Source organism: Dermacentor albipictus, chromosome 5 (genome assembly GCF_038994185.2).
Source record: "Dermacentor albipictus isolate Rhodes 1998 colony chromosome 5, USDA_Dalb.pri_finalv2, whole genome shotgun sequence".
Classification (NCBI taxonomy): Eukaryota; Metazoa; Arthropoda; class Arachnida; order Ixodida; family Ixodidae; genus Dermacentor; species Dermacentor albipictus.
Window position 1 is genome coordinate 103,094,434 of NC_091825.1, and position 26,081 is coordinate 103,120,514.

Here is a 26,081-nt window from a genome sequence, read left to right on the forward strand (position 1 = left end):
GGAAAGGAAACCGATGTAACACTTTCGCGCACCCAGCGGCGCAGCATCGCTTTTCGACGCCTCGACGGCGGGTGATCATCGATTTGTTCTCTCCGCTGGGAGCAGCCGTGGCGCAGAACTGGCAAGTCGATCTCGACGAGTGTGGGGTGTCGATGAAGTGCGTTGATAACTCACTCTGCGCGCAGAGCTTTGCGAGTTGTTTGTGTATACCTATACAGGTGGGTGTTCGTGGTGAAACGAATGTAGTACAATTTACGCGACGGAGGCGTTATTTCACGACGTCACTTCTCTTTCCATTGTCGTCCGCAGACATGGCGGTTCTAAAAGCATTTGGCTTAATTTGACATTACCTAAGATGTCCCCACTGCCCTCCTTTTACAACCTCGCCACCTAAGAAAGGACTGCGCTTCGTGATATGCGTTCTTTCTCTGTCTGTCTTCGTTTTCAAAAGTTCTGTGACCTTGCTGACGGACTCGCCTACCACCAGAGACCGATGTATGTGTCACTTGTATACCGTCAATTTTCGATACCGTTTAATTTGACTGTTTGTAACAGCTGGTTCTGAAATCGCCTATCTTGGAACGTTGGTCCCTTTATGACACAGGCTCTTGAAAGTTCACAGCAAATCCCGTAAGTGCACGACAAAATTTCGATGGCACAAATATCTCTGCTAACAGCAATACATATATACGCTCGGTATAATTTCTGTCGAAAAGATAAAAGAAAACGAAGCACAAACATCTCTCTCGTCCTCGGGTTTCCTACGGTTTCCGTAACACCGATTTGATATCACTTTCAATGCACGCCAATTGGCTAAAGTATCGGAAGCGTACATGTGAAGAAATAAATAAGTTGGCGCGAAGACTTTTCGTTTTCGCTTCGTGCAGTTCGTCACTTTTTGCAGTCGTCGAGTTTGTTGACCGGACAACCAGACGAACCAGAGCACAACTAGAGACGTCAGTGAATATTCATTGATATAGTGAGGTGCCGCGCTTGATGCTACATAACGAAAGATTAAACTTTTCGAGCATATTACCCTGGTTAACGAAGCCTCGATTCAATAACTACCCCTTACGGTATCATAAAAACTTTTTCGGAAGCTGCAGACAAACTTCGTTTTATCCGACTAAGTTTATTTTATTATTCATATTTATTCCACAGCTGGAAGAACTTTTAGAACGCTTTCGCTTGACCCAGTAAGAGCCGATGTACCGACCGCGCAGGTCACAAGAAATCCATGGCCGGATAGTCGGAATTAGCATCTACGCAGCTCTAAGAAACGACACCCAGCCGCCTTATCCTATCATAGCTCTCGGGAACAAAAATGGAGTGCAAAGCAGACGCCCCGGTGCAGCGACCGTCGGGCTCCACGTATAGTACAGTCCGAACACCTCTTAACTTATCACTCCGCGCGTTGTCACACACCTGAAGAGGTGTCAACGCGTCGCTGCAACGCGACCATTAATTTCTTTCTCTGGCACTCCCGTCTCCTGCAGTCCTAGATGTTCGACAGCAGATCTGTCGGATGGCGGCCGTATATAGATACATTCGACAAATCGCTTCGTAAGTAAGGACAAAGGTACAGAATATAGACCTAATAAAAGAAATGTACAAATGGCACCGGCCGTCTTGAAGGAGACGTGCGGTGTGCGTACGCATTCTTCGCTAAGGGGGGGGGCGGGGGGTGAGGGGGCTCGGACACAAACTGGCCAGGGCATCAGCATCCGCGTCCATGCAGTGGCGGCCGCGGAAGGTCACCCATTTAACCTCGCGGGGGTTGAACTACCTGTGGTCCGCGCGTGCCCGCGTCCTCAATCGTCCTTCACACCCCATTTAAAAGGTCGCGCGTCAAGACGGCCGCGCGTTTTGTTTCGTGCGACACCGGGCAGCCCGGGCGGTCGTCGCGTCCCGCGTTTTACGCGCGCGGTATCGCCGTAGATCTGCACGCATTGCACGACGAGCAGCGGCATGCATGCATGTTGCTCGCACCGCCTCGCGCGATCTCCACAACAACGCGCCGTACCTGGACGGGTTGCGTCACGCATTTTTTTTCTCTTTGTGTTGTTCTTGTGATCAGTGACATCCGTACGGTGTACGGCGAAAGCTTACGGAGCGCAGGAGTCGCGGAGCAAGCGTATTTTACCCCCTCGCGCAACCAATGCAGGCGCATAACCCGAGAATGAAACGCGGTGTCTTGACGTCTGCCCCGAGGCAATGTAGTGCCGCTTCTCTCGCTTGAATAACAGCGCTAACGAACAACCGCTGGGATACGCAGTGCCGAAGGCTGGCTCGGGAAGTTTGCCCAAGTCTGGCTACACTGAACGAGGTAGCGGGAAGGAGGGGGAGGTGCGGTACGTCGGTTTAACTGCGAACACGGTCGCTTGTTGGACGTGCAAGGAAACGCCGATACCGTAAGCATTTCTGAATTCCCGTCCCACGAGAATTCGAACGCCATGTACGGGAATCGAGCTCACTACCTTGTGTTCGGCAGAAAATCATGTGAATTGCGTGCGGTCAAGACAAGAGGGAAAGCTTAGTCCATCTCACAACCTCTGTGCTGTACAGAGGGTTTTGCTAAAGGCTTTTGAGGCACGAGAACGCAGAGAAAGGATTTGGTTGACTGGTTGTTGGACGAGAAGAAGAAGAAGAAGGAGAAGAAGAAGAAGATGAAGAAGAAGAAGAAGAAGAAGATGAAGAAGATGAAGGAGAAGGAGAAGAAGAAGAAGTGCCTCGATCGACCTGCCGCGCGGCAATTTTGCGGGCATTTGCAGGCTTCTTTCACGCTCGGAAAACACTTTTACGTAGCACGTATTGAGCAACGCAAAGCTTTGTCGGGAGTTCATGTTGCTCTACAATTTTCTCATTGACACCTTTTATCTAATTATATTATTTAAGAAGCACGTTCTGTGCTGTTTGCTTTGATTCATGATAATTAGCGCACTGATCTCGACAGTGAATGTTTAATTTATTCAGCATTTAGTATATTACAATGGTGGTGAGTAGATGGTAAACGTTACCTTGCGTGCAGCACTGCTGTTTGTCTGACTAGTACACAGAACAAACAGCGAGACGTGTTTGCTCGAGGCATCGTTACTCTGTGTGAAATAGAGCAAATAAATTAAAAGGCCGTCAGACACACTCTCTGCCCTTGGTAAACACACAAGGTGATAGCCTAGAAGATTAGAGAGACTTTTTAGGTGAACACTTTGAATATAAATCTCTAGTGTATCACGCTACACCGAACCTTTCCTGACGTTCAAAGAACGCGTAGAAGGACAGCCCCTCGTACGCAAGAGTGCGCGAAATGAGGCATACAATCGACCATTTAGCGTCGCTGAACTTCAGGCACCTACCAACTGTTGCAACAACTCGGCACCAGATGGCGATCGCACCATGTACGAAATTATTAGGTACCTACACCATGAAAATCTAAAAACATAAAAGCACTCTTAAGTCTTTTCAATGCCATGTGGGCAGCTGGCGATATTCCATCCTATTGAAGGGATAGTATTATTATCCCCATACCGATACAGGACCCATCATTAGCCAGTAATTATAGGCCAACAGCATTGACAAGCTTTCTTTGCAAGCTATTCGAAAAAGAAATGGTAAACCGGTGCTTGATCTGTGTTCTGAAATATCCACAAAATGCTGGACCCGCTCCAAAGTGGTTTAAGGGTATAGGTATGTCCACAACGGACCACCTTGTTCGCATTGAGGCATATATATTAGAGATGCTTTTATGCATAAGCAGTTCTGTCTGTCAGTGTTTCTAGACATAGAAAAGGCTTACGGTACTACATGACACTCTGAAGGTTGCGACACAACGCTCTAAAATTGAGGATTTTCAGCTAGCTGAAAATCCTGGACTCTGTTCACTATTTAGGTATCCGCCTCGCGACTGGTGTTTTCAGGACAAGCGCCCTGTAGAAAACCTCTACGTAAAATCAATCGAGTGGTCACTCCGTCAACAGATTTCATATTCCAACATCACATATTATCTAAAAGTACATTGGAATCCTGAATATCATTCTTACATAACTGTAAACGACGTGTCCTGTGCCTTCCTTTTTAATCGGCCCACAGCGAGGCAGCACTTCTCACTGCGTGTGAATCAGCTCAGTGAAGAAAGGTGCGTCCCACTTCTAGAACATCATCTAATGCCTCCAGGAAAGCTGCTACCTACGTGGCAGTGGCTGCTGGTAGAATGTGACACCTCGCTGATCAAGGTCGCAAAGCACTCCCTAGAGGCACACATTCGAATGCACTTTTTTGAACTTCAGACGAAGTACTCAACGTATCAAGGTCACATGCCGGCGCGTCCTTTGCAGCATTCGGACAATCTTTTTTCCTACATGCTGCACCCGGAAACAATTATCTTTGCGGCTGAAGCATGGGCAATACTGTCAGCTGTATCAGCAACACAAGTATACAAAAAGCTATTATACTCAACAACTCTAAGCTTTGTTAGACATTTAAAGTTGTTCTGCAGAAGTAAAAATGCTGTACTAAATTATCTTTATATTCATTTATGTGTACAGTATGCATGTCTAGCCAGCACGTCACGATATGCTGGGCTCTTGGGCATATATATAGTTATCGAGAACAATATGCTATAGCAGACGAAACAGCCGTATCAGTAGCAACAAAATCCAGCAAATAAATGTACAGCTGTCCCTGCCATCGACTTCAAGCCTTTCTTGCGGAAAAAAACTTAGGAGCTACTGGCAGGGCTCATAGGACGCGGAAACACGCTAATAAGCTGCATGTTGTTAAGCCACAATTAGCCACAATTAGGGAATTAGCCACACACATAACAAAGACACGACGAACAGAGGTCATCATGTGTCGATTGAGAATCGGGCACACCTATATAGCACTCACTCATGCCAGTTGGCCGACGATGATGCACATATCTGTGGTAAATGTTTCGAGACGTTCACTGTCCTGCGCGTACTGCTGGGATGTCGTGAAACAGAACATCAAAGAAAAAAAAAACACTTTCGTTTACCATACAGTCGACAATTTACACTTCATCCAGCAACGTTCCTTGGCAATGACCCGCTTTTGTATAGCAAATAAGTTCTAGCTATTTAAAATGATGTTTGTTTACTGCGTGTTATGCACACAAGTGATCGTAGCACAGCCTCTTATGGGAGGCTACTGCTGTAATTGTAGCAATTCGAGCACATACTTCCCTGGCCTTACGTACAAGGGTCTGGGTGAGGCAGTGGCACCTGAATATTCGTACATTTATTTCTTACTACCACCTCTCAAAATATATTTCGTGATCATTTCTGACTTCACACGTCCCAATTTTGATACGTACACTGTACATTTTACGCATTTTACAGACAATATTTTAGGCCGCTATACAGCCAAGATATATTGCACCATCGAATAGCTTGTAGCGATTCCTGGCGCTCTTTAGCAATTATTTGCCCTTGCGCCATTAAACCGCATACATTATCATCTTGAATATAGACAATCGACCAATATACCAGCCAATTTGCAGATAATTAGCTTTATTGTTTCTGGGTAAGATTCATCTTATCAGCGGCCCTTAGCAGTATCAAGAAATAAATAAATAAATAAATAAATAAATAAAGAAAGAAAGAAAGAAAGAAAGAAAGAAAGAAAGAAAGAAAGAAAGAAAGAAAGAAAGAAAGAAAGAAAGAAAGAAAGAAAGAAAGAAAGAAAGAAAGAAAGAAAGAAAGAAAGGAAGAAAGACCTGTAGAAACACTGTTTATTGCAATAGGTTTATATCGCCTTCACGCTACGCTTACTGCGCGCTTAATAGTACTACAATCCTCACAATGAAAGGAAACCGGTCAGAAGGCAAGCCTGCATTCCCTCCTCCTTCTCTCCAACCATGGCATGCTATGAAATGACGGCGATCATAAACTGCGGCGGCTGGCACGCAAGGCAGCACCAAATTTTGTGTATGCACGTAGCCGGCCTGCTGATAGTACCCAACGATCCGTGCTCCACATGGCACGAACAATGTTCTGACCTCGCACGGCCAAGTATAAGTTCTCGTCCCTGGACTGCGAATAACCCCAATAAGGAAGCCGGTGGCAATGGAACAGCAGCAGCGGCAGAATCGCCATAGGGAACGGCGGAAGCTCGCCAATCTTCGCACAAGTATACGACGCGAAGACAGTGAGTGGGTTATGTCTACTGTGTGACGGAAGTGGCGTATACGCTCTTCTCTGACGCTTGTCACCAGTTGGCTTTTCTTGCGGTGTATGTTTTCTTTCTTTAGCGTCATTTCTATTTCGCCTTGCGCCGGCGACAGTTCGTTTTGGAAGCGCGCACTGTCGCCACACGAAGCAGAAGCGTCAGGACTCTTGTCGCAGCACTGTCTTCACGGACTGTGGTTCGGTGTAGTAAAGAAAAACAAATTGTATTAAATAACACAAACAAGAAAAACGAACAAGGAATGCATAGGTTGAAGCGCGTGGCGCCTCCTTCACGCCTCAACTGCTGCCGGCACCTCCAGCTGCGAAGACACGCGCCTCCAGAACCTGGCCAGAGATTGCTTTCTAAAGTTGTTCTCTCTCTCTCTCTCTCTCTCTCTCTCTCTCACGTCGCTTTGCCGGCAGCGCATGCGCCGAACGCCTCGGGACTCACTCGCGCCCCAGGTCAGCAACGCAGCCCGAGTACACACACACACACACATGCACACACACGTGAACACACACACGCACGCACACACGCACGCCCACCAGCTAAGCCTCGTCCTTTTGTTTTGCCGGTCCCGCTTGACGACGCCGCAGGCCCTGTCACTGAGTTCGGAAATCCGTTTCGCCGGGGGGCTTGCGTGTGTGTATGTACCATGCGCGACTCGTCCGTTTCACCCGCGCATCGCCGGCGACGTCGGATAAACGCCCGACGGTTCAGGAAGCGCGCTGCAGTCACTGCAGGCAACGCACGGAGAAAGGAACTGTAGGCGGCGAAGATTAAGACTGGCTGCCAGATGGCCGCGGTCTATTGTGTAGTTACGCGTCGCGCATACACAGGCACGTGCAAGAGCGCGTGCGCGCGCACGCGCGCACAATGCCCGTGAGGTCAGTGTCGATGGCTTCTGATGCGCTCTCGCTGTGCGCCTCCAGCCATGCACGTGCTTAATATAGAACTTTCGAAAGGCACGTTTGGTGCCTTTAGTTTGTCCTTTACGTCTGCCTGTGCCATCTTGCTTTGTTTCTCTTTTAATCGCAGTGAGACGCTGTCGCGTGGAGTTTTCGGTATGAGAGCTGTGCGTCCCACGTCCCTCGGCTGTCACGCGTACGGGTTATCGGGATGACTTTTCGACGTCTAGGGCGTAGTGCTGCGGAGATTAAGGAGCGCGAAGAACGTTCGAGGGTGAGACAGTCTAGTTGATATTCGAGGCCATTTCCTGGGGCTCACTGTGATCTCCGAACGCCTTTTTTATCGCGATGGTCAATGGAAAAAACAAGGCGAGAACGCTTACAGATGAAAAAAGTAGCACTGATGTGGCTTCAACGTCCGCTTCGTGTTGCGTCGAGTCAAAGAGAAAGGCGCCACGGTGCCTCGCTGGGCGGCTTGGCCGCTACCGTTCGCATCTCAGAAGCAACCCCGGCTACAGAAACAACACAACGTGCGGGTGTTGGAGTTCGTGCGTTTCGTATACCTTCACCTCAACAAGCTGGCCACGTGCGACTGGCGAGGAAAGTTTCGTGTATGCGTATGCATAATCTGAGCATTGAGTGACGTGGCGGTTCATCCTCTGACAGCATCCTGGGGTATCGGCACAGCACAATGGAAACGGACAAGGGGCACCCTCGATACGTACCCGCATTTAGGTTCAGAGTAAGCGTCGGGAGACGATCGTGAAAAATAGAATGGCTATTCACTGCGCAACTCAAAGCTGAGAGTACGACGCCTCTTTACGATTCTATGGAAAGTTTAAACAGCCGTCACGACCTTAGTGCCCAGTTCTTAAGGCTTTCAGGTGCTTGAAGCACCAGCTTGACAGGCTCGAACTATTCATATCTTATGGCTATGTGTAGCACTTCCTAAAGCGACACGTTTTGAGATAAATCAGCGAACCTCTAGTGCTACAGGAAGTTCACGTGCAAACGTATAAATGGAATGAAAAAGAAAATATCAGACACCGCAGCCCTGAGTCAGTGACTTCTGTGCAGCTCTCCGCACGACCTACCAGCCTCAGTCACACGACTAAACAAATTCTTACAGACGCAATGGTGAACGCCACTGTCCACTGCTCACTAACTGTTACCACTTCCTGCCTCTGCAAGCGGGCGAATTCATCCATCAAGTGGCAGTTTGAGTTATCGGTTGCATAGTGAAACTTTTAGATCACAGACACGTGAGTCAAGAACAGCCCCTCCAAAGACGCAAATGTCGACAGCGCAACATGTAGCAGGGATCGCGACAGCCTGCTTCATCCGTCTGTTTGCATTCGCCTTGTTGTTTGCTTGCATTCACCTTGTTGACCATCAGAACTTCACGGCAGTATTAGATAACATTGTATAAACAGGAGCATTTGATTCGTGTTTTTGTACTACCAATTGTATCACTGTTTTTGTTTTGTATTACCGGAGCACTGTATTACTGCACTGCATGCACCGTATTTAATTTTATTGACCAGCACTCCAGGAACACTCAAATAACATTGTATACTATTTTGCTGCACTGTACTCACTAACATTGTATACATTAACTATTTTGCTGCACTCTACTTTTTCTTTTTTTTGTATTTGATGTAACCACTCCCTTCTTTAATGCCTCTGGCGCTGAGGGTACATGAAATAAATAAATAAATAAATAAATAAATAAATAAATAAATAAATAAATAAATAAATAAATAAATAAATAAATAAATAAATAAATAAATAAATAAATAAATAAATTATCGCAGCTTACGATGCAGATGCAGTGCTGCCGCTTCTCGCCGGGCAGAACAGTGTATTTGAAGCGTATAAAAACACATCAGCATGGTAAAAAATGCCTAAGCCTGGAATCCACTGAAAGTTAAATAGGTTCATACAGGTGGCCCCGAGCACTTTCATGAGTGTGCCTAAGGATTGTCCTCAGACCACGATTCAGGTGACAGTGACAACGCCGTAGCCGAAACGCTGTTTTTTTTGGCCGAATTCGTGATTATCATTTAATTGCGTTCTAGGGCATGCAGGCCCTCGCAGCGAATCCTTCCGTTTCACAGAAATGACGGCGCCAGAGTCGACGGAGGTGATTTTAGGATATGAATCCAGCTGTTCCGCCAACTAGACCAAACCATCGCCCTTCTACGCTCAAAAAAATCTCGCCGAACCAAACGCGCTTTGATTCTTTCTCCGTTTCATATTCCCCTGACAACTCTCCTCGACCTTCCTGCTTTCTTGGTTAACAAGGCGTTAATAATCAACCGTAATAACTGCACTCACGCGTGCGACACCCTAGTGACCGCTTCGGCGTGCATCATCGGCTTATTCGCATCGCGGGCTTATATAGTTACTGCAAAGCAGCAGGACTCCTAGAAACCGGCGCACTGTCTGCCTAAGGAGGTTGGTCTCTTTCTCTCTTTTTGAAGTTGCCTGAAGATACGGTCGGGAGCAAGGGCGCTGAATGTGCTCTGTATAGGCATCGGCGAAAAGAATGGGAAATGATAGACGCGTGTACCTGCCGCGGCAGTCATTCCCAAAGAAAGGAAGACGAGGAGGCGACCCTACTGCCCGCTTGCCCGCTTTCGAGCTAATACTGGGTACAGCGTTTATCGTAGACGAAACAAGGCGGGCCACACAGCAGAACGTGGAAGTAAAACGGGTCCGGCTAAACAACTTAATTTGATTGTTCCCGCGCAGTGATGTCAGCAAGGGGGGGGGGGGGGGCACCGGGGCCGCCGTTTTCGCAGGTCGGGCTAAAAACGGCAGCCCCGAGCGGGCGCTTGGCGCGTGGCCGGCTACCGCGAGCAGTCGGGACGCGCTGGTCGGCAGGTGTGAGTGACGGCATTTCACACACAGCGTGAAGCGCGAACAGCGCGGCACGTGCTACAGGCCGTTTCCTCGTGCTGCGTTTGCGGAGTCGTTTGGTTATAGCGTGGCAGCGCACCTCCGGGTGCTGTGAGCCAGCGTGCGCGGTGGTGCGGCCGTCTTTTCGGGGATTCGCCGTGGCTTATACAGCATGTCGGAGAGGGCGCTTCTCATAACGGAAATTGCACTTGAGGAAGGCGAAAAAAGGAACGAAAGAAATGTGTGAAGCCGAGCGGATTTGTTTTGAGCGAAGAGGTCACCGGTGGTCTCGTCCTCGTTCTTGTTATACGCTTGACGTTTTGACAGGGATAACAAGATCTCGATTCCGAGTGAAATTCGCGGAAAGCCCAACGAGTCTGCTTCCGAACGTGGGTGCTAACTCTCGCTGTTCTGATGGCGTAGTAGTTTTTCTTTTTCTTGTCCTCTTCATAGTGCCCTCTTCGGAAGTGAAAGCCGAAGCTGTAAGTGCGACCGTCTTCCGAGAATAACACCAAGACATCAAAGGCGCTTTTGGGTTTGAGTCCCAGCATCTAGTCAGAAGGAAAGTAAGGTGCTTGGCTGGGGGGAGGGGGGGGGGGATCTGTAAGAATGTGAACATAGGGCGCAGTTACCGAGCGTTCGGCCCACTTTTTACTGCATTCAGAGTGTCCTTTTTTTTTAGCTGCCCCAAGTTCTTTAAAGATTGCCTATGGCAGATAGAAGAATTCTAACCCTTGAACTGCACTACTAGATAAGGCGGCCATCACTTCAACTAGAAACCAAAGTGTTCAATTTAATAATTAACGCAATTACTCTAATTCACCTTTTAAATTAAATACTTGATGTCACATATTTCAATCTACGAAATATAGCCGCTGAGTTCGCAAGGCATATCCATTTCGAACGAATTCTCTGGACAGCACCAGTTCCGAGCGATTAATTTTCAAAGTGTCCGTCGAAGGGCATTGGTGTTCCAGTTACTTCTGTGCTTCAATGCACAAAATAGTGGTTTCATAAAAAGCAACTGGAACGCCAATGGATTTAGCCGGACACATTGAAAATTACTATTTCAGAAATGGTGATGTACAGAGAATTCGTTCCAAGTGGATGTGCCTGCGAATTCCGCGGCTGTAATTAGTAGGTTGAAATATGTGACGTAGTACAATTCATGAAAAAGTTAATTAGCATATTTACATTAGTCATTCAATTGGCCACTTTGATTTCTCGTGGAAGCAATGGCCGCCTTATCGAGTAATTTAGATCAAGAGTTAGAATTATGCTATCTGCCATAGACAATCTTTAAAAAAAATTGGTGCAGCTAAAAATAAACACCCTGTATAGGACGAGAGACGTTAAAATCAACGAAAGCCTCCAGCCGAGCATGTACGGTAATAATTTTTTTTAAAGAGGAAGTCTCGTTTCAGCACTGTGGTTAAATGACACATTTAAAAAAGCCAGTGGTAAATGAGATACACATGTTTAGCCTTTATTCTATTTAATGTCTTCCTCGTTGGAGTATGAAAAATGTGAAACAGATCTCATGTCACAGGCGTGTCAGTCAAAGTGACCATCACAGTTGACACATTTTTGTCTGAAAATGTGTTTTATATATCTTAGTATTGAACTAGAAAAGGTAGGCTCATTGTCAAGTGGCAGCCGATGCAGAATGACTGGCTAGGGATCCATGAATCGTTTCTTCTCTTTTTGAGCATGAAATTCTAATAGATGCTGGAGAGCAGTTTGGCTAAGCTCTAGGCAGTCCTGCCAAGTTTACAGGTCTTAGCCAGTTCTGGGGTCTGTCGCAATATCGCTGACTTCGCCGATCACGGTTTCGAAACATTGTTTACAAACGGTGAGCAAGTAACAAATCATACAAAGATGGGCAAAGTTAAAGCAAGCGGGTCCTGCTCTGATCGCGAGCTGGTAGTGAAAACGAAGACCTGTGATCTCGAATGAGCGCTCTGTGTGTGCAATAATTGTCTCACCAAGGCACCCATGTTTGCGGGCTCACTGCTGCTTTCCAATGTCACCGAAGAAAAGGGAACACCGGCGATGAAGAGAAAGAGAAAACGTTATTTATTTGTTAATGTTGCAAATGTTGGCGACTTTCATCATTGGCTTCTCCACAACGTTTAATGTTTTGTGGAGAAGACACACACACACACACGCAGACACACACACACACACACACACACACACACACACACACACACACACACACACACACACACACACACACACACACACACACACACACACACACACGCACGCACGCACGCACACACACACACCCGCACACACACGCACGCACGCGCGCACACACACACACACTCTCTCACACTCGCACGCACGCACGCACGCACACAGACACACAGACACACACACACAACACATACACACACGCGCGCGCGCGCACACGAGGGGGGACTTGACCTTTAATATCACATAACCTTATTTTTATGTCCCCTGCAGTGCGAAGGCCTCTCCCAGCGGTCTTCAATTATGTCAGTCGTGCGCTAGCTGATTCCAACTTCCGTGTGCAAATTTTCTCAATGAATCATCCGACCTAATTTTGTGTCGTCCTCGACTGCGCTTTCCTTCCCTTGGCACCCATTCTGTAACTCGTAATGGTCCTCCAGTTATCTGCCCTGCGCAATGCATGGGCAGATAGCTTATGGACCATTAACAGGTGACAAATGTACACTCGAGAGGACACTGTTGCTCATGTATAACAATAAACGGGAGTCTCCGCAGCTTGAAAACTTTCACAATCTGGATTGGCAGCCTATAGTAGCTTCAGCTTGCAAACGTCAACCCACTCAGGGAAGACATGAAGGTTACGACGGCACCGAGCTACCCTACCCACTCCAGCCACATATCCTGGTATCCGCCTTCACTTTCATAACAGTCAATATCTGTACCCCTTCCCCCTACAAGGGTTGTCAAGTGAGCCAACTCTTGACCTCTTGCAAAACTATGGACTCATCGATCGAACCCCTTTTTCTCTAAGTCCTGCTCAACGTGGAGTGTTTGCGTAGAGCTTGTTCCCCCGTCGACTCTGCTGACAAGGTGTAGCCCGCTGTGAACTAGACTTTCACTCGTGCACGGGCGGAGAACGAGCGTCAGCAAACCAACACGTGTTCGTGGCTCGGGAATGCAAACCGCGCAATGCGCAGCCTGTCGTACATTCATTCAATTCCCAGCAGCACTGAACAACGCCTGGCGTTCAAATAACTACGCTTACTTCACTGAGCGTTGTTTGCCGCTGGCCTCATAAGCGGGCCTCTTTATAGTCCGCTACAAAAAAAAAAAACCATGGGCACGCAGAGATGCGAAGCCATTTTCTTCAGCCTTTCCCGCGTAAGAAAAAATGCGTGGGTCGCAGAAACCCGACCGCTAAAGCTGCTTTAAGATGGTCCCGACTCTTAATTCTGTGGAACTGACACCAGATTCAGCTTCATCAGTGCTGCACGCAATTCGGGGAAAGCGACTGCCGTAGTTACACGCGCGTCGTGACTCGAGTTCGGCGCGAATCGCTACAGTGGGAGACGTGTAGGAATGCGGCATTGCGCTCCGCGGCTCCGTCGTACGCAGTCGTACTCGTCGCCGTCGACTCCGTCGTACGATCCCGCCACCGATGGGGTTCGTATGACCCCGCAGACACGATCTTCAACCGGGCGAGGTGCGCTGCCTAAACCACTAAAAGCCTCGAGAGAAGGGCCGCGGCGTGTTTGAAGGATGTTCTTCGTTGCACAAGCTGTACGTGCAGTGGGGCTGGGCAGTCTGCTGGTCCGGAGTGTCGTTGCGCGGACGGCCCACTATATGCGCGTGCTTCTTCCCGTCACCCGGCGGTCGTCGTCTTTTGATGCTGACTCACCGAGGGCGCCGCGACGTTTCGGGTAATGGCTCAGTCGGTCGCGTGAGTCTGTTCCGTTCGCGTGAGTGAAACGCGAGGGCGCGTTAATTTGTTCGCAGCTGACGAAGGCGAACCGACGATCCTTCTTACGTTCGCGACTGCACGCAAAAGAGGACGAGCGAGGTGAGCGCGATACACGGGAAGGTCTGTTACGACACTTATAAGAGCAAGTCTGAGTGGTTTCTAACTGTGACGGAGACGGCCACAAGGCAGGCACGGAGGTAATGAACACGACGATATAGTAGTCTCATTAGCTGAAACAGCAATCATACTGAAAGAGTACGTCGGCATATTTATGGAGACTCTTATAGTAAGCATGCATCAGAAACGACGTCAGCTGAGGCCTAGAATCAAATAGACCGATAAGATTTCGAATTTCAGCTAGTGCGGAATTTTTTTCACAAGTGGCACTTAGAATGTGCAGTAGTTCACTGAAAGAGCATCTTAAATTTTGAGAACGCTCTCCTCCGTCTCTACAAAGGTTCATGGCAATTTTCGTAATTGCCGTGAATTGCCATGGTTATTGCCATTGGTGATATACAGACTAGATAATTGCGCAACTACTTGTTTAGGAGTCTCACCATTGTGTGTACAAAGTCTACTATAGGCTTCTTCAGTGTTCCGCATTGTTTTCTCATCTGCCTGTGGTGAATGAATGTTTGAAAATCGCCCGCACAAACGAGGAGTTGCAGGCACGGAGGAGCGCCTTTGTGTGGCAGTCATGCATTATATCCAATTATCTATTAAAGTATTTTGAAAACAGCCAACATTTTAAAGAAACACAACAGTTTTTTCTGTGCGGCGTTTGTTACGGTGTTATACAAGAACGAGCGAGGGTGAAATTTTGTCCTCCGTGCTACAGCATTTAACTTCCATTACGATATTACGACGCTTTGTTAGGCAGATGAATAAAAATATTCTTGACAGTTGACGCTGGAAAATCTCTGGCGGAATTCGGGAAACTAATCGCCTTACCTCCTGCCGCAACCATGTACGTATGCTCACATACACTGCTACTACTGCATATCATAACACTACTACCAGTAGAGCTGAGCCATTCTTCCACGGCTACATGCAACAGTATGTGAAGAAATAGGTGAACTGATTATCAAGCTTCTTGGGCTTTATTTAAAAGAATGCTTTCCACTTATAAGCATAAGTCGCAGAACACCCTCTATATGGAGCATCACCTCGAGGGGCTACGGGGTGGAATACACAGGATATTATAGGCCCAAGTTGCTCAGGGGAGCCAAACTCAAGCCTAACCTTCCAGAGCATCATACAAAGCCTTTGGTTAACGGACAATGTTCTAACTCACTGCTACAATACCTGCACCACACTGCACGTGTTTATCTGATGCCTGACGTTCTGGTGTTTAACTACTGTTCTTTATTTTTTTCTTACTGCCTATGCCTTACGGCAAATCCGTCGAGAAAAATTGTGGAATATAATTTAATTTCTTAAAAGAAACGGGTGTTGCAAGAACTTAAACTTACTTTGTTAAATCTAAATGTCTTCGAAAAAGCTTCGCAGGGGCCTAAATTCGGGAATATTCTTTCCTTTTAATCCTTATCCTCTGTCCAGCTGCGCGTTGTGATTTGTAGCACAACGAATCATTAGCTAGCCCAGTCCCGTAGCCTGTTGGTATGCTAAGCAATAAATTTCTACCCCATCACACAGCGACTCCGTACTCTAAATCTATAACCGGTAGAGAACAAGCTTCTATGCCACCTATATGTGTCAGAACATTTTAGTGGTTAATTAGTCATCTAAGCTTTGCTTAAAATACATAATAAAAAAAACGTTTCGTTTATAAGAACGTTCTTATTCGTACTGTCGCTGTGTAATACGGGCTCTTATCGTGGTTCACATTGTTTCGTGAAGGAGGGAAAGAGATAAGGAGAAGGCAGGGAGGTTAACCAGAATAACGTCCGGTTTGCTACCCTACACCGGGGGAATGGGAAAGGGGAAAACAAAGATAACAGGGAAAGAGAGGAGGGAAGGAAAGAAGGAAATTGCGGTGAGTTCGCTGACGTGTGTGGCCTTACAGAAATTGCATTAAAATTTCGTGAATGTCTCTTTCTAATGTCATTGTGCTGTGTTATAGTGTTGTTCGCATTATTGCTTTGAGAGATTCCTTGTAAAGTCTTGTAGTTATTTGGCTTTGACGTCATAACGTCGCTGTGTATGCATTAATTATTATTCTGCTTGAATTCAGGGGTTTCAGGTGCCAAAACTACGATTTGATTGTGATGAACGCCGTAGTGGGGGACTTCGGATTAAATTTGATCGCCAGGGGATGTCTAACGTGCCCCCAATGCCCGAGAAACGGGCGTTTTTGCATTTCGCCCCCATCGAAACGCAGCCGCCGCGGCCGGGATTTGACCCCACGACCTCATGCTTCGCAGCGCAACTCCATAGCCGCTAAGCCATCGCGAGGGGTAACTGTTATTCTGCACTTTCTTCTATAAAATTACGGTAAAAAGTGCACAAACCTATATATCCAACTGTATCACATGTTAAAAAGCCAAGGATTATAGCAAACGCCGTATTTATGCGCCAAAATCTCCTTCTATCATTTCAACAAAAAGAAAAAAAAGGGGGCGGGGCACGCCAGATATATGTACTATACGATGTGCTGTGGTATACAAAGGGGGAGGGCACGCCAGATACATGTACCATATGATGTGCTGTGGTATACACCGGTTGATATACAATGGGAATGATTAACGCTTCGTCTCACGTTACGAACGCTGCTTACAAGGACGAGTGAATTATATTTCGGTTGCAGAACACCTACTCGCAAGTTGGCCGCTGGCGCGAGGGTATAAAATGCAGATGCGCCATTTTGTAACCAGACTTGGCAGGTCGGTTGTCACCGAGCTGTCGGTGACAACTAAAACCTAAATGACCAAGGAAGGAGGAGGGGGGGGGGGGCTGCAGCTAAGCAACAGGGCATCGCATAATTCCAACTGAAACCTAAATGACCAAGGAAGAAGGGGGGGTCTCAGCTAAGCAACAGGGCATCGCATAATTCCCGTCGCACGGCAGCGAGATCCTGATCGTTGCTGCCACCTTCCGCAACGCGCTGGCACGTGGCCGATAAGGCAGCGGGGTTACATGCATGTGCTTTCCGGAGCCGCCGCCGCCGCATGCCTTTAACGTGAAACGTGGCTCACCTGTGCGCCGTGCCATAACGCATGCGAATTGAGAAACCCGACTCGCATTCTCGCCGGTTCGCGCAGGCGCGTTATCGCTCGACCATAACGCGGCGGCAATCGCGAGAATAAAGATGCCACGCGCTCTAACGCGCGTCACAATTAATGGTGAATGCACGCGGCGCTGCTCACATCTTGCAGTACATTAGAGAGAGAGCGAGAGAGAGGGAGAGAGAGAGAGTGCTAACGTAGTTTAAGGGGAACCGAGTAGCTCGACTGTTTTCTTAGTGATAACTACATAAAGTCGACACATGGCGAAGCCAATGACATCATATGTGGGGGAAATTACTGCGCTCTCTTTTTCTTTTTCAATTGAAATTTAGAAACGATAGGTAAATGGGGAAACGGGGAAGGGTGGAAAGCCAACTCTAGCCACAGGTGGTAGCCGAACCCATATATTTCTCATTCGGTGCACGATGCTCTCCATCTCAACTATACCGCGGGCGCTGTGCCCTCGTCGACTTTCTTCGGTATTTAGTGTGCATGTAATAAACCTAGCTCGGATAGCGTTAGCCAGCGCCACTTAAGGTCATAGCGGAGGATTCATGACGTACTTTCCACCGTAGGCTTAGGTATCATATTTACATTTCAACGAAATAGCGCAGTCATTTCCTTGCATGCTTTCTTTGACTTCCCTGTTTGTTCGCTTAAGTGTGCTAAGGTGCGTTTCGCGCGTTAATTCAAAGAGGCGGAAGAAACATGCCGTCGATCAGTGAAATTGGTGCTTTAATCTTTGGGACTGCATGAATGAGCGACATTCACTGGCATATACGGGATGAGTGTTCTTTAGGCTCTTAGAGACCCAAGAGTTCCGTCCATCCATCTTGTGCTGCGGCGACTGCGTTTTATACCACATTCTTGTAACTGAAATGAAACATAAGAATATTTCGTGCCCTCACAGTTGTGATGGCTACTCCTTTCAACATGCCGCGAATAAAAAAAAAATAACATTACGTAAGAAAGCGCAATGAGAACAAATTTATGCGCGAAGGCTGCTACGAGCTGAAGAGGCCTGCGAGGTTTGAAGTATGAAGTTTATTTCTTTCTTCATAACAGAAAGAGGAAACAAGAGCTAAAGGCCGTATGGCCTGACAGCTCTTACTCCTAAGCGCGTTCGGCTTGCATGATAATGCAATGTACGAAAAAAGCAAATATAAAAAGAACGAGCAAGTACGATGTAGAAAATACAAATAAACAATATAGTTTGTACACTATACAATGACTATGTGAAAAAACATTTATGCTTCAATTTTTGTTTGTACATTCACTATACAGCGCAGATTAAAGCATACATATATAGTGCATAAACATTTTAGAGTGATAGCATTTTATGTATAAGTAATCTGATAATGTATGAGAAGGTTTTTTATACATTCCTTAAAATGAGGTGCATAAAAATCAATTTGTTGCTCAATGATGTTTAGTAGCCTTGGTATTTGATAGCTTATATCCTGACGTCCATGGTTAGTACGCGTAAATTGTTTTTTTCTGATTTGATTACGTAATGAGTATTGAGGAGAAGTGGGTATGCTGACAATATGGAGTCTGTGTTTTTTATATTTTATATTTTATTTTAGGTTTCGATATGATCCGAGCTATACAGGCGAACAGATGGGAATAATAATAATAATAATAATAAAATAATAATAATAATAATAATAATAATAATAATAATAATAATAATAATAATAATAATAATAATAATAATAATAATAATAATAATAATAATAATAATAATAATAATAATAATAATAATAATAATAATAATAATATCTTTATTGCGAATAATCAAATCAGTACATTCATACAGGCCTGCCAAAGCCTTTGAAGGCTTGCGCGGCAGAGCATATTAGATAATGCGTGCATAGAGATACAAAGCGCACAGATGCGAGCTGTCCTTTACACAACACAACCTATTTCTGTGCGCCTTCCCACCTCGGCCGATAAAAAAAAAATTTAGGTTTTTCATGTTTACGCAGCTCCAATAATCTGTACGTAAATAGCGGTCATAAGACATGTCACTGGCCATCTGCTGATTGGTTGCGCAATGCACCTCCTTTTTTAGTTCTTTTTTTTTAAAGCGACAGCTTTCTTTGGCTTTCTCACCACATTGCAGTTTGTGAATCTCTGGCCTTTTATAGCCAACTTGGTACACAGTATTTTACTAGTTGTCACAAGAAACTAATTAAGTAACTAAACAAAAATGTCCCATGCTTGCTTTTGAACCCCGATACCCCCTGCACAAGAGCCCGGTGCTCTAACCACTAGACCACGGCCTCGTTCACTTTATTAAGTTGCCTGTACGACATCAGTGCCATGCATTCTCAATGGCTATGATATCTTCAGTCATACGTACAGGTTTCTCTAAACACAAACACATATGAATAAGTAAAAAAAAAACGAAAGTTAAAGCTTCCTCAAACATGCAAGTTACTGATATGTAGCAAGCCGGTTAGGTGGCTCAGGTAGCGCTTTCTATGCCCCAAGTATGTATGCAACTCTTTCAATAACGTTTTTTCTGGAATAACGAGTACTAACTTGAGCATGAAGCATTTGCATTTTTTTTTCAAACGGCTGTGGAGGCCGAGCACCATGATCATGTCATATAGGGACATCGACCACGGTCGCATGCCTAAAAACGAGGAATAAGCTTGTGCAAGTCAGCGCTTGAGACCCTTGGCCCGCTAGGCGCGTCGCATAGCAACAATTTACTTGTAAAAGGTGAAAGCGCGCAGGCTTCGTAAGTGTTGATCGTAAGTGTCCTTCAAGCGCATAGTCATCTGAGAAAAAACGTGATTTTGAGCAAGTTATAGTGATAGCTCTACTATTCCACTTAGAAACCCATAAAACGCATGGTTCCGTAAATCTGACCTTCAAGCTCACCCAAGGTCAAACTGGGACTTGCCTGCCACTACCGGCGGCTGCTGCGTACGCCGCGCCTTGAAAGAGATCTGCGATGTGGACAAAATGCGCAGAATGCTGGTAGCTTCGTATGTACTGTGCTTTCGACACTTGGCTCGTGTTGAAGCGAGATGCATGCAGCATGCAGGCCAATTCGCTCGCTGCTGCTGCTACGCCGAGCAGCATCTGTGTCCCTTTCCCAAACAAGGAGAACCGGGCTATTAGTCGAAAAACTTGGTTTAACCGTTTTAAACCACGGCAAATTTTTTCATCCTGCATTTCTGTCTTGCACACAAGTTTTCTATAGGCTATGCAGGCATATCAGTAAAAAACATCTTTTTGTTTGGTGTGACAACGTATTACTCGATATGTATTTTTTTTTTGCTGATAGGTCACAAGCGCACATACGCTTCCTTCGTATACCACCACCAACTAGCTGTTCCAGATGGTTGCCACGTGTTGGTTACGATTATTTCCACACTATGGCACATATCCACCGTATTGGCCAAGAAATGCACGGTATACATAGCTTGCCACCAACTAGCACTTAATGTGATATCACTGCATATTGATGATGATGATTATTATAATGATGATTTCTATACTTTGGCACTTACCCACAACGGGGGACCGGCCATGACGCTGACGGTATAGACATCGTGTCTCCGCCAATTTGCTCTTTGAGATGATCGCTGCGTGTTGATGATCATAACCATTTCCATACTGTGGCACATAACCTGAAAGGGCGACCTGCCAAGAAGCTGAAGGTGCACTTAAATAATAAGAAAAACAAGAAATACTATTCAATATAAGATTTGTCATATTGCGTAGCATCGGTGCCTGAGAGCAGATACGCGTCCCAGTTTCCTTTACGCCAAGTACGCAGGTACGAAATGGGCAAATCTATAGCATTTCATTCACCACTTCACGAAAGGTACGCTTCACACAGATTCCAATGTATGCGAAAATGACGAGTATCTCTCAGCGAATTATGACACTCTCACGTTTTAATGTCGATCACAAGCCAACGGTGTTACTAGCATGTGAAACGAGCAGTGTCTGAAGCTTTTAGCGGACGCTAAATGGCACTAATTAAGTTAAGCTGTGGTACTCCATTGCATTCTGCAATATCAAATCAGGTACTCTTACCGCGAAACGAGGCTTATGCCGAAAACGACGCAATGATTAAAGACTGGTGGTAATGGGAGCATAGGCTTACCGTGACATCATTATTTTTTAGAGCATCTGCTCGAGTCTGGTTAATCGTTCATTGGTAAATGATGACTGCAATGCATTATAATGAAACCGAACACTGTACATAGCAAGTCTAACGAGTCACTATAAAGAGAAACGCTGAATTAGCTTAGAATACAGTATTCTTTCAAAACTATATTATCTTTTTTTCATGGTAATTGGTTGGTTATTAGATTTCACAATGATGGTCGCAGTTTCGTTACTTGAATTTTTGCTGTGAAGCCCCAAAGCCGATAAGTCAGTGCGACATCAAGGATGTGAAAGTATGCGTTTGTACTTGGGCCGTTTGTGGCGCCGTAAAACTTGTTAAAACTTGCCAAGTTCAGCATTTTGCTTTTCAGAATGCGACTTAGACTATCTTTACAGATAAGAAGTTAAACTAGAGGCCCTAGCAGATGCCGTCAAAATCCATGAGGTCATGGCGATATGGTGCGGTGACTTCAAAGCAGTGTCGGCACTGGTCTTCCGTTTTCTTCTTTTCGGGCTTAGCAAACCTATTCTCAAGGTGAGAGTGGACTCCTTGGTGTTCAATAAGGGTAATGCACTAATTCAACTCAACCTCTTTTGCTTTTTAATGTCACTTTTAAAAAAAACTTTCTCTCTCCCAAAACAGCTGAAATGCGAGAAGTCCGGACCAGGCAATGGGTTAAGTTAAATATGGAGACTTGAAAAGGTTGACAGTGGGGTGAATGAGGGATTCTGAAGCTGATGCCAACGTTCCGACTGGGGAACTTGCCTTCGCCACCTTGTGGCAACGTCAGCTCCGGAGACATCCCTTGTTAGACTACCGTTGATCGCCTCAAAAACAACAAAATACTTTGGAGTTCTTGATGTCATATTGACACACCAGCGCTGAGATTCCGGCGTAAATGTTTGAGATGTGCTTCATTCATTCATTTTATTTCAGCATTACAGTACATTACAGCATGTACAAAAATGCTGGGGACACAGACTAAAAGCAAGAAGCTTGACGGGGTCTGTACCCTATAGTTGCACTTTCACAGGGGCCACAGCAAATGTTCGTATGCGACAAGCTTACAATACCAAAACTATACGTTTAAAAAATAAAACTAGAAGTGTTGAAATTAACATTAAAACGGAAATACTTTACTTTTATCCACGACATCAAAATTTATGAAAACGTGAAGAGACTTTTCAGCACAAAATCAAAACTTAACAGCAGCAGCATTACCGAAAGCAATGCTGGTTGTTTAAAAGAGTAGGCAATGTATATACGATCATTTATTGGCACTTTATTGGTATTCAAAGATATATAATTTTCCTCTATATTTATGAAAAGAAGGTTTTGAAAAGTTTCTTTACCAGCCTAGCATTGCTAGTTAGTTTTAGTACTCCGCTATTAAAAAAAAATGAAATTCATGGATTTTACGGCCAAAACCACGATATGATATGAGGCGCGTCATATTGGGGAACTTCGGATTATATTGATCAACTGGAGTTCTTTAACGTGCATGCAATGCATGGTTCCCCGTGTGTTCTTAACTTCGCGTCCATAGAAATGAGGCCACCGCGATTGCTGCACTATTTTGTCATTTTAGTAATGCCGTGGCAGCCAGCCCTACTGTGAGAACCCGACCCATAAAATTCTTTTAAGAGTCATCGGGCTAGGCTGCTCGACAAGCTCCGACTTGAGGTCGCGCAGGAGGTATTTCATGCCCTAACAACATCCCAAGGTCTTTTAAAAACCCCGCCTTTAGACAGCGCTCGAGAATTTCCGCCTCGTTAGCCATTCTTAGAACCAAATGCTTCACGCGTGAGACGTTGACAGTGCTCTTTAAGCGCAAGTTGTCAGTGCGTTGCGTACGTGCACCTTCCAGCGGAAACAAAAGCAAAACGACTGGTCTGCAGCGCGCGCCCCCTTTGTGTAACCTTTTTCCCCCTCTCCCCTTTGCTGAGCACGCGCCGTTGGCTGCGTTTACCGTACATAATAAACGTTTGAGCGCGGAAACAGGCAGTCGTGACGTGACCAGCCGTTTCTCTCCTGTACTCTCATGACCGAGGCGTCGTCTCCGTCGACCGGCCAAAAGCGGGCACGGCCCTGACAGCGACCCTGCAGGGTCAGGGAAGAGCCGCCGGGTGCATCCGTATTCGTGACTCTCAGAAGCAACGACTGCCTTTTCTTTTGCGGGAGGACGCCTTAAAACAATGAGCCAGCGTTTTACAAACATTTAGTCACGGCGTAGCGGATACGCTGGGCGTCTTTCTCCGCATCGCTCAACTTTCTTCGTCTTTCGGCCGACCTACGAAACCTACGCTACAGTGTTGACCGAGTCCCAGTTTCTCACTGTTGAAGCGATATAGCGCCTTCGCAATTTCGCAAATTGCTGTCTGGAGCTGACGCTGCAGGAGAGCTCCTATATAGCGAGAGAGAAAAGAAAGCGAAAAATTGTTTAATGGAGGCTGGAAATGTTTGTCTGGCCCGTATGCCTAGAGTGCTATATACTCTACATGACGGGGGGTGACATATGAAATGTCACATTCGTATGCGCAGTATGCACGAACATTTCGCTGCTGCGTCGACACAATGGCCGGCCAGATGCTCCTTCCTGATCTTATATACAGCTCTCTGCCCTTCCAGCACATGCAACCTCCTAAAGCGAGGTCACTCGTTTCTTACGACTCCCATGAGCTGAGTCCGTGCTTCATACGTCATAAGCACTATAGCGCTATATACGTAATAGAAGGACCATCAACGCCATGCATTGTCATGCCTAATCTAGGAAATTCACGGCGTCTCGTGGGAATTCCTTGTGGACATACCATAACGGCACCAGATGTGAACTGGTTTCGATTCGAGGTAAAATATGCGTCGCACTCTCTACCTTCGCATATGGCCAAACACAGCCGAGCGTGTATACCCAATCAAGTAGCCAGGAGTGCAAACAGAATGTACGAGGATTGGAAGCGAATGTGTTTGTTTCGTGCATTTGTATTTTAAGCTAAAATAGCAAGTAGGCAAATGTCTTAGGCCAAAATAAATGCCTCTTGGGCCTCGTTTTCCTCGCTGGCGAGCGCCAGGCCTTCCAATGCTTCGTTCTGAATTTTTGTTTTTTTGCGCCGGAATGTGAGGCTTATTAAACTTGGGTAGCCTGACGCATTACCACGTAATGTGGGCGAGAGTTAGCTGGACTCTGAACCACGGGCAAGTGCCCACGTACGCGGTGGGGCTGATGGCATGTTTTAACCGTAGGTGCGGCACCCGCCGTGGTTACTCAGTGGCTATGGTGTTGGGCTGCTGAGCACGAGGTCGCGGGATCGAATCCCGGCCTCGGCGGCCGCATTTCGATGGGGGCGAAATGCGAAAACACCCGTGTGCTTAGATTTAGGTGCACGTTAAAGAACCCCAGGTGGTCAAAATTTCCGGAGTCCTCCACTACGGCGTGCCTCATAATCAGAAAGTGGTTTTGGCACGTAAAACCCCAAATATTATTATTACTATATTAACCGTAGGTGCGGGTATGTATTTGCCCGCCGGCGGCGCCACTCATACGCTTCCCTTACGCCTAACTGAAGGCCCTATATATTTCAGTTTTAGCTTTATGTTCTTTGATTCCAAGTAGGAAGCAGCCGCACAAAAACTACTTTACTGAGCAGCTGATGGCGGCGACCACGCCGCAGTTTTGCTGCAATCGACAACGTTTACACAGCCCATATTTGAAACAGACAGGCTATATAAAAGAAAAAAAAACAATAAAACAATACGGGTACATATATTGTACATGCGAATACACTATGCGTATGCAGGAAGTCTATAAGCACAAATCTAGGCTTTAACATGACAATAAAATATACGCATTGCACACATGAAAGCAACATCACTTCATACACGTTGTTGCATGTATATATATTTGCAAAACGTACAACCAATTGATGTTTGTTGAGATGAAGGTAAATAGAAAGTGTATGGTGAATGTGCCAGTGCTGATGTTATTCGTCACATTAAGCTAGCTTTGAATGTTGAGCAAATTGTATGTGAATACACTAGAGAGCATGCGCTTCTCAATCTTTTTGTTTTTTATCAATGAAGCGCCTTTTTCAATGAGGTTATTGATGTTGAGCTGGGTATTTCGGATCATAAGTGGTTATCTTTTCCTGGTAATATAACCGTGGTGCAAAATGCATTCGGCGTAGTTTGACCAACGTTAGACATTTTGAGCGCAGTGATGACATATCAATTATTTACTACTTTGAGAAAATACTAGCTATGAATGTGAGTTCTGAAAATGTTCGGAACTTACGGTTTCATTTTAATAAAATTGTTTCTTTCTGTATTGAAAAACTTGCACTTGTTGTGAGAAGGGTTACCAAACATTGCAATAATCAGTAGGTTAGTCATGAAGTAATACACATGAAACGTAAATTGAAAAGAATCAGAAAAAAAGAAAACATTTGCATGAACATTTGTCCTGGAAATGAAAAGTAATTTGGTCACTAAAGTGCAACTGGCTAAGTGTCGTTATTTCATTTCTGCACTTCCTGAATTCTCAAAAATGGGTCCGTCAAGAATGCTGCGTTATCTCGGGCAGACAAAGGAAGGTATTGGAAAAAATACAATAAACTATCAGCTTATAATTATAATGCTTATAACTAACGTACCTGATATATAGAGCACACATTTCACCTGTAATTTCATAATGTTTTTTTCTTCTAAGGACAGATATGTCACATCGAAGGAATTTAAAATTTTTAAGTCAGATATGTACCACTGATAACAACTGACGGAGTCCTGTCTATGCTTCGTAAATTAAACGATGAAGAGAGGGTGGGCACTGATGGAAT

At 45.7% G+C, this 26,081-nt stretch overlaps 1 protein-coding gene across 2 annotated transcripts in view; it reads left to right on the plus strand.

Annotated features, from left to right (window-relative positions):
• Positions 1–26,081, plus strand: part of LOC135905937 (WAG22 antigen-like) — a 139,530-nt gene that overhangs the window by 51,307 nt on the left and 62,142 nt on the right. Inside the window, exon 1 of one of the 2 annotated variants that reach the window (XM_065437077.1) lies at positions 21,665–21,786. The exons of the other annotated variant lie outside the window; for it this stretch is intronic. Within the exon in view, the coding sequence (XP_065293149.1) occupies positions 21,677–21,786 (110 nt within the window). The 5' untranslated portion in view covers positions 21,665–21,676. Of the gene's footprint in view, positions 1–21,664; positions 21,787–26,081 lie in introns of those variants that run through there. 2 annotated transcript variants of the gene reach the window in all.